The sequence below is a fragment of the Gymnoscopelus braueri genome, assembly GCF_963280865.1.
Source record: "Gymnoscopelus braueri genome assembly, chromosome: 12".
Lineage (NCBI taxonomy): Eukaryota > Metazoa > Chordata > Actinopteri > Myctophiformes > Myctophidae > Gymnoscopelus > Gymnoscopelus braueri.
In genome coordinates, this window is record NC_137614.1 from 37,734,496 (window position 1) to 37,744,495 (window position 10,000).

General features: G+C 42.8%; 1 protein-coding gene across 4 annotated transcripts in view; it reads left to right on the forward strand.

The window, feature by feature from the left end:
- The window catches only part of hdac7a (histone deacetylase 7a), an 86,797-nt gene that overhangs the window by 48,151 nt on the left and 28,646 nt on the right, over positions 1-10,000 (forward strand). For all 4 annotated transcript variants that reach the window (XR_013934162.1, XM_080444329.1, XM_080444330.1 and 1 more), the window contains 9 exons: positions 306-481; positions 766-856; positions 2,684-2,801; positions 4,431-4,531; positions 5,849-5,971; positions 6,331-6,440; positions 7,519-7,620; positions 8,245-8,365; positions 9,401-9,609. Coding sequence is in view for 3 of the 4 variants with exons in the window: in XM_080444329.1 (XP_080300455.1) it covers positions 335-481; positions 766-856; positions 2,684-2,801; positions 4,431-4,531; positions 5,849-5,971; positions 6,331-6,440; positions 7,519-7,620; positions 8,245-8,365; positions 9,401-9,609 (1,122 nt within the window). In the remaining variant the exon portion in view is untranslated. The remainder of the gene's footprint in view (positions 1-305; positions 482-765; positions 857-2,683; positions 2,802-4,430; positions 4,532-5,848; positions 5,972-6,330; positions 6,441-7,518; positions 7,621-8,244; positions 8,366-9,400; positions 9,610-10,000) is intronic.

Genomic DNA, 10,000 nt, shown 5'->3' on the forward strand with positions numbered 1-10,000 from the left:
TTCTAGTTTAGATGAAGATAGTAGACGTTGCAGTTGCGAGGACGGGAGAACTGTTACTGCAGGCAGCCATGGAGAAAAGAGAAGCAGTGTGTGCGTGTGCGTGTGTGTGTGTGTGTGTTTAGAATCACATGGAAGTATTATTCTCTCTCTCTCATGTCAATATATCATGGTTTCATTGTGTTTTCAGAAATAATTCATAAGCAGTCATACAAAAATGTGTTCAAAATTAAATAAAATGAAACATAATTAAAATAATAAATTGTCTCCTTCTCTCCCTCCCTCCCTCCTCTCTCTCTCTCTCACAGACTCTTCCTTGGCGGCCGTCTCTCTCTCCATGGACCTGCGTGTGGGCGAGCGGGGGATGCGTCCCGGCTCGGACACGGCACTCCTCACCCCCCTCCACCCCCCACTCCTCCTGGGACCCTTCAACACCCAGCCCTGCACCCCCTTCTCCCAGCAACAACTGCACCAGCACATACGGGTAAGAGAGGAGAGGAGAGGAGAGGAGGCAAGGGAAGGAGGAGAGGAGAGGAGAGGGGAAGAGAGAAGGGCAGAGTGATATGAAATTAACATAATTCATGTTTTGTCATTCAAGACTGTAGTGAAATGTTGTACTAACTGTTAGAAGATAGAATGCTCTACCACTAAAATATCCGCAATTGTCGTCATCACTTTGTGTATGTGTGTGTGTGTGTGTGTGTGTGTGTGTGCGTGTGTGCGTGTGCGTGTGCGTGTGCGTGTGTGTGTGTGTGCGTGTGCGTGTAGTTTAACATGGAGCAGAGGAGGCGTGAGCAGGAGCAGCAGGAGAAACAGCAGGAGCTGCAACAGCTTAAACACAAGGACAAGAGTCAACAGAGTGAGTGGAGCACACATTTCAGGGTTTAAGTTACACAAACAGAAGTTGTAGCTCTCCTTTAATGAGTTCCTCCACTGACCATAATATTCACTCGGCAGCCATTTTGTTCTGACATCACACTTACGGCACTCAAGGATTTTCCCCCCCGAGTGTGAGTTAGTGTGACCTCAGACAGCATTATTTTAGGATTAATTTGTACTCTATCACACGATGTGCCTACATCAACTGATTTACAAGCTAATGTTGTGTTGCATCACAGGGCTGAGGAATATATCAAATTCTATGATAGTTATATTTTATGCGACAATATGACAAATCCTCAAATCATCTCTTTATTTCTTTCAACACATTCACACTCCCAGCTTGTCACATACTGTACAGACGCTTGGCCTGGATCCCTTAAGCACTGGGTGTCCCTTTAGACTCACTTGTCAATGTGTAAGGACAGGGTTGTCCAATAGACTCACTGTGCTCTCAAGTGACTTGACGACAGAATGCAGATTTGATTGAAAATAAGGTAATGCTGCTATTAGAAACATTGAAAACAAGTTAAAAACAAGTTATAAACATTGAAAACCAGTTATTAACGAGTAAAAGCCCTGTTAGGCACACCTGAGTCAGGCGTTAGCGAAGCGAGTGCCCGTACCGAGCGGTGTGAAGCCAGTAGGCTACATAAACATGAATAATATACAATGGTATTATTGTTGAGCAGTGTCATTAGGATGCTTATAATGAAATATAATGAAAACGTATGGAACTATAAATATGGTGAGAACACTCTGGTTATTGACCCGTGTTATTTTAACAGTGGGGTTAAATATAGCCTGGCTGTGCACACAAGCAGTCACTGGGTCAATATTGACCCTATCAGTCATGACACCTCCTGTCACCTCCACACGCACACGCACACACACACACACACACACACACACACACACACACACACACACACACACACACACACACACACACACACACACACACACACACACACACATACACACACACTCACACAGAAACACACACAGAAACACACACAGAGGGGCTCGACATCAGACACACACATTTTGTAGCGTAAAATAACATAACATGACATAACATACAGCCCACCCCCCCCACCGAGTCGACCTGACACCCTATCTTACAGTACTGTACATGTCGAAATGTCCCTGAGCAAGACTTCTACCGTAACTCCTCCTCGGGCGCTGTATTAATGGCGCCCACTGCTCCTCATAGTTAGGATGTATAAATGCAAATGTACAATGACAAATACCCCAACAACAACTACAGGGGACTAAAACCCAACACAACGCAGCACAACACAACGCAGCACAACACAATGCAACGCAACGCAACGCAACGCAACGCAACGCAACGCAACACAACACAAAACAATGCAACGCAAAACAGCGCAACGCATAGCAAAAAAACGAACCGCAATGCCAAGATAACCCTAAATCATAACAATTATAATATAGCAGCATGACATAATGTGTGGTGTATTGAAAAACTCCTCACTGTCAGGTACAAATAATCAGCTGGTGACTGTATCACAACCTCCACAGACCAACCACATTCTTTTATTAAAAGGTAAGAAAAGTGCATCATAGGTACAGTAGGTCATACAGGTCACTGCTCTCTGATTGGCTGGAAAATGAATGATTTATAACAGAGATTCTAATACTAGACTCAGAACTCACTTTGAAAATACAGCATGAGTGTACAAGATATTTGTTCACACATTATAGATGAGGATAGCAGATTAGTAAGATGTTTCTAATAGTTCTACTTCTTCCATCTTGTTTGTGATTGGCTGTTGATTAACAGGCGCCGTGGCCAGTTCCCTGGTCAAACAGAAACTCCAGGAAGTGATTCTTAAGAAGCAGAAACAGGCGGCGCTGGAGAGAACCAACTCCAACCCCCTCTCAGCTCCTGTAGCTTACAGGTAACACGCATGCACAGATATTAATGATACAATACAGATTATGGAAGGGTATAAGTGACTAGGAACCAGAGTCATAATCTGTGGTTATGGTCACTTCTCCAATGGAATTAATAGACTCATGTCCTACTTCTGGTACAGGTTCACAGATACAGGAAATCAATTTAGGAGTCTTGGTTTCCCCCACCATCTGACTGATCCTAGAGTACACTATGATGTAAACAGCGCAGCTGCAGCTAATACGATTAATAATTGGTTAGATTTAGGTGTGTCAATGTGCAAGCATTGACCAGTGGGCACACCCATAGCTCTTGGCCCACCTAACTCACCCATTATTAATGTTATTAGCTGCAGCTGCATTGCTTACTAGCCTATACCACATATTTTTAAAGCTGAGAAAACTGGAAAACAAACTACTGTGCAAAATCAGCCTCGGGTTTCATACATCTTTAAGCCTTTATTTGATAGTGAGAGTGAAATATATATTATGCGGAGAGAGAGTAGGGTAACCACAGCAAACGGTCTGGCCGACCGCGAGTTGTAGGGACCCAATTATCAGGGCAATTTGTGCCCATGTGGTATGCACCCTAACCACTTGGCTATCAGGTCACCCTCCTAGATCAGTGGTTTTCAACCTTTTTCATGTCAAGGTCCATTATTTATTCGGCATTTGAGACACAGACCACCATTTGATGAGATTTAGCCTCTCCAAACCAAAACTTTGAATATTTTGTTATCATTGGATGAGATTTTGTCCACAATTCCATGCTACATTGATGTGGTACCAATAGGAGAGATAAACAGGCCAACGTTGATCAAAATAACAATTCTTTAATTAAGTAATGCAGATGTTTAACAATAATTTAACTCCTGAGAGCCTTCATTTTACTCTCTCAAGAGTTAAAGAACCATAAGGGTCCATTTGGTTACCAACTCTTCCATCATTTAGCTGGGGACCACCTGGAACCCCCTCAAGGACCACTGGTGGTCCCCGGACCACTGGTTGAGAACCATCGTCCTAGATCATTCACAGTTTAACAGCTTCACAACAGCTTGCTGTATTTTTGCAGTATTCTCATGTAGTGTGTCATGTATGAGTCACCTCATATTTGTTCCCCTAATCTTAATGGCTAAGGTGCAGTCCAAACACAAACACTAATTCAATACAGGAATCAAGAATTTTCAAGGACTGTGTAGTTCCGAGGTAAAAGGTTTCTAAAGTTCCTTGAACCTTATGGTCAGCAAGGGAAAATACACAATTCTGTTGTTTCACTGTGGGGTTTTCGGTGTTTTTATGTCTGTAGCAAGAGACCAAATTAATTTCCCCATGTGGGATGATAAAGTTGATCTGAAACCAGTGGTTTATTTAGTATAGGACCACAATGGAAACAAGTCCCCAGGACTTATCCTTTTAGCCTAAATGTCTGACTGTACCTCGTGCTGTTTACATTTCTGACTAATAAATTATTCATCTATCTATCTTTCTATCTATCTATCCATCTGTCTGTCTGTCTATCTATCTATCTGTTCTGACAATAGAAACTCTTTGTGTGTGTGTGTGTGTGTGTGTGTGTGTGTGTGTGTGTGTGTGTGTGTGTGTGTGTGTGTGTGTGTGTGTGTGTGTTCCTGCAGAGAGCTGGCTCCAGACCCCGGTGTTTCCTCTCAGCCTGGGGTGTCGTCCCCCCCTCCCTCGTCCAACGACGGCTGTGATGAGACCCCCTTACGGCGGGCCGGTACGAGTCTGGGACACACCAGTGACATGAACCCATTTAGACCTGTTACACCTACAGTATACGTTGTTATACATTTCAAGCTGGGAACGCATCTGTGTCATTTTAGTTGTTGCTATAAATCGTCGCTGTCAGGCAGAAACCTCTTATCTCCATATTTTAACTTTTTGTTTTTCTACAGCGTCACACAAAAGTATAAAAAATTGCAGATCTGCAATCGCGACCCGTTTTGAGCTTGTAGATCTGCTATGTTTGCTATTTTGGAATTTGAATCCTGTAAAGTAACAGTTTTGGACAGGTTTCCACCCGACAGAGACGATAGCAACACATTTTTTTTCTTCGTTTTTCAGAAAACATTGGTAGGATTTAGAAGCTGTTTTTAGAATCGGCCTCAGGTCTTAATGTGTTAACATGCTAGTCTCTCACACACCAGTGACATTAACATGCTAGTCAGTCACACACCAGTGACATTAACATGCTAGTCAGTCACACACCAGTGACATTAACATGCTAGTCAGTCACACACCGGTGACATTATCATGCTAGTCAGTCACACACCGCCACGGTGACATTAACATGCTAGTCAGTCACACATACTGCTGTCTACACACTGAAATCACATGTCTCAAACTAAATGCAAATGGCTGAACGTTTCACTTCCTGGTCATATTTACATGTACACACAGTATAATCCTTGGTATTAATTTAACTCCGTGTACGAATGTCGTACACTCTTCGGAGTTCGTTTTAACACTCAGGATTGGACATTTAGCATAGTCTTTGATAAATCGTTTTGCCCACGCTATATGATTCCGCAAAGTCTTGTGACTACCAGGATTCTTGGAGAGATTATTGATCTTAATCCAGTCGCCAGACAGGTTTGTCGTGGACCAATAGTAACACAACACTACACACTGCCGTGTATATAATATCACAGTACAAACTGGAACACACACCTCATAGAACCCCAACCTCAGTGGGTTTGCATTGGTTTAAACCAGGCTAAAGGGTCCATTTAATCAGTTAATTATGGTTCAGTGGTTCGCTCACATTAAACTAGTGGTGCCAGGCTCAACAACCCCCAGGACAACTACAGCTCTACTGGGCCTTCGATCCACTTAATAACTGCCGCTTGTGAGTTTGACCTACAAGCGAATCAAAAGCCCGGCATTGTGGGGATTCCCTGTTGGATGAGCGGTAGATGCTATTGGTCTCCCATGTGGGAAACCAGAGTTGGAATCCTGTAACTACTGAGTCACATGTTGTCATTGTGTTTGTAGCATCGTCACTACTGAGTCACTGTTGCCATTGTGTTTGTAGCATCGGAGCCCAATCTGAAAGTGAAACACAAGCTGAAGAAACACCTCAACACCCGCAAGAGCCCGCTCACCCGCAAAGAAAGCGCCCCGCCATGTGTCAAGCACAGAGTACCTGACGCACTAGGTAACCACACACAACACACACACACACACACATATAAGGGTGTATATCTGTAGTACGACGCCGATGGTATCATGACACACCAAGTCTCACCGTCGTAAATTAAACTTTACAAATCCAGTTTTATACTGGATGTTGCTGTTTATATCAGCACATCACAATGTAATATATGTTAACGATTTAAACCCTAAATATACTTAGTTGACCGGAGACCGGAGTCCCCCAGGGGTCAGTACTAGGCCCAAAAATAGCCGATCTTGTGAGCTTGTTGATCTGCTATTTCCGACAAATGTTCGCCCCCAGAATAGGAACTCTAAGATTCAAGTGGTTAAATGTGTCTCTCTGTGTGTGTTTCTCTTCAGACTCATCTCCCAGTAGCAGCAGTACTCCAGTCTCTGGCTGTAGTTCACCTAATGACAGTCTGCCCAACGAGAATGGTCTACTGCCATCTGCTGGTGGCCTCTCGCATGAGGTTAGCGCACACACACACACACACACACACACACACACACACACACACACACACACACACACACACACACACACACACACACACACACACACACACACACACACACACACACACACACACACACACACACACTATTTCCTTCACTCTCCTATAATGTTGCCAGTGTTTTATGCCAGTGTTTTACCCTGTATCACTTTTTGAGATTTGCTTCAAATGTAAAGTAAAATGTATTATTATCATTACACTGTTTTGTTTGGGCTGGTCACATTGTCACACTATTTCACTGAGCTAAAAGAACATCCAACTAATACACTTGAATGAACTTGAATTGTGACTGATGGTGAAATGATTTGGTGGGTGTGTGAAGTGAGGGGGTTTGAGCCGTGCATGGCGGTGGTGATGACGACATGATTGTGAACATTCATTGGCGGCAGTAATGACATGTTTAAATGCAAAGACACAGGAGCACAGGGACATTCAGGGTTCATGTGCTATTCATTTAATCACCACAACACCTGTCTGTCGGCTGAATAACCAGAAACACGCTGTTATGCAAACGTTCGTACATCGAATGGAGCTGAAAGCGTTATTGAGAGTGAACAATATTAACCCTTTAAGACCGGAGGCCGAATCTACAAATGCCTTCTAAATCAGTAGTTCTCACACTTTCAAGATTCTTTTTTTTTTCCCAAAAATAGCAGATGTACAAGCTCACAGCGCGGCACGAAGAGCTTGTATATGTGCTATTTTTTAATAGCCAACGCAAAAAATTACACAGACGCTTACCCGGTTTGAATGAGTTGACCAAAACCGAAACTTTTCCAGAAATGGAAATAAAATCCTGTATTCCAATGGATTCAATGTTATTATTTACTCACACATTGTTACATAATTTTTTTTATTACTGTTTGCTTCTGTTTTGGTTACTTCCCCCTAAAGAAACACTTGAATGCAGCCATCACGTTACAATGTTGCAAACGGCATGGTGCTTAGACATGAGTCAGGGAAATAATGTCACATATAATGGCTGAATGTTGTCTATTGCACCTTTTAAATTCTCTCTGTTTGGTGATTTCAGGCTCAGAGGCTTTTGCTGCAGGATGGTTCTCTTACTAACTTCACCGTCCACAGTCCGTCCACGCTGCCAACCATCACCCTGGGACTTCCCGCTAACGCCAGGGTAAACATATGTACATTTACTGTATGTAACGCCTGGGAATCGAACCCGGGTCTTCGAACCCGTGTGGAAAGCCATCATCTTATCCACTAGCCTAAAGGGGAATTCCACCGTGGCCCTCGGGAGATCTTAGGCTTTTGGTCATCAGGCAGAGGCTCTGAGGCTGAGCCACTACTGCTACATATACATATTATTATAATGCAGTATTCTTCAAAACATGGCTTAGATATGGAAGCCCATTCCACCACAAAACAGACTTGAAAAGCCTCTGAATTGTGTGGTTTTCTTATCTTGCAATTTCACATTGGATTTCCCAGTTATAGGCTTGATATTCCAGGGAAATAAATCTGAATCCTGAAATATAAAGTCACAATTCGCAAGAAAATATTATGTTGGAATTGCAAGATTTTTTTGGGGGGTGGAAATGTGTGCCCTAATGGGTCACAAATGTTCTTGAGGAGTTTCAGAGCTCTATGGGACATACTACAGTACTACTACTATAAAAAATTATTATAATAATAGCTCAATCTACTTTTATAGTATTTGTTTATTGTTTATTAAATGTATTGAGAATATACAATATAAAACATAGCCGAGTAAAGGTATTCTACACATTGTCCTCCTCAGGTGGGCTCCTCCATGTTCCTTCCCCTGGGGAGGGACGATCAGACCGGACAGCTGTCCCCCCACTTCCAATCCGTCATCATACTGGAGCCCTCTGGACTGGTGCACACACCACTACTCACCGGTGAGACACGCATGCACGCACACATACACAGAGTGTTGGAAGAAGCACTCACATTTTTTTACTTAAGTAAAAGTATGAATACAACAAGGTAGAAATACTGTACTCTTTTACAAGTAAAAGTCTGGTATTCAAAAAGTGTTGGCATCAGAATATACTGAAGAAATCTTTTGAAAATGGCAGATCTACAATCTCACAAAAGTGCTGTACCCCAGTAAAGTAAAAATACCTCAACATTGTACTTAAGTACAGTACTTGAGTACATGTACTTACACTGTAGTTACTTTACACCACTGCATACACATTAAATCCTGATGCTACATGTTAGATTAAGGACAGCCTTGCCTCATCAGTTAAAGACTGCGGTTGTCCATCTCCAGTGTTATAGCACCACGTAGTGGTCATTATACGACCCACTGAGAAATGGACGTCTATGGCTTGTAAACCCTGAAGTTGCGTTCACAGTAGGTTCCCTCGTATCCCTCGATGTTTCTTTTATTTATTAACTTAATGTTTAGTTTTTTTAGATGAATTAAGCCTGTTAATGTCTCTATGTAGTTGTGTACATTACATTACATTACAGTCATTTAGCAGACGCTTTTATCCAAAGCGACTTACAATAAGTGCATTCAACATAGGTAGGGAACGAAAACTACTAATCACCAGAAGTATTAAGTGCATTTTCTGCAAAAACAAGCAACCAAGAGTATACCTAGCGCTAAGGTAAAAGTGCAATATATCAGCTACCTATTTTCCTTAAACAGATGAGACAACAATAGCAAAATCAAATGAGCAGGAGCTAAAACAAATAAGTGTATCGACTAAACAAGATCCAATAAAACAGTACAACAATAACACAAGCGTTCGTACAACTAGTTTTGTGTACTTTTTAAAATATTATATCATTTGCCTGTGTGGCTCAAAAACCGTAATAGAGTGTGTTGGTCTTGTCGAGCCGCTTTTGCTTTCTTAATTTATACAAAACCTCTGTGTCTCTCTCTCCCTCTCTCTCTCTCTCTCTCCCTCTCCCCCCTCTAGTCCCAGGTCTGGGCCCTGTTTCGTTGCAGTTCGCCCCACAGTTGGACCGTCTGGCCCCGGGGTCCGGCCACCCGCACAAGCCCCTGAGTCGGACCCGCTCGGAGCCGCTCCCCCAGAGCCCGCGGCCGCTACACGCCCACCTGCTGCAACAGCAGCACAGCAACGCCCAGCTGCTGGAGAGACTCAAGCAACAGACTCATCTGGGCAAGGTGAGTTTTGATTGATTGATTGATTGATTGATTGATTGTTATAGTTAATCAGTGGTGTAAAGTAACTAAGTACATTTACTCAAGTACTGTACTTTGAAATTGAAAAACACACACCACACACACACACACACACACACACACACACACACACACACACACACACACACACACACACACACACACACACACACACACACACACACACACACACAGCGACTTACAAGAGTGCGAGATTAGAGTAAGCTGAGTAATCACGAACAAACAGTCAACAAACAACAGGGTAAATACTGTAGTCACATAAGTAGAGTGCAAAGAGGACAATGTAGCGCTTCAAAGAAACTAGCTATACCAGGTAAACATCAAACCGAGCATCTGTCTTCTAAACATACTA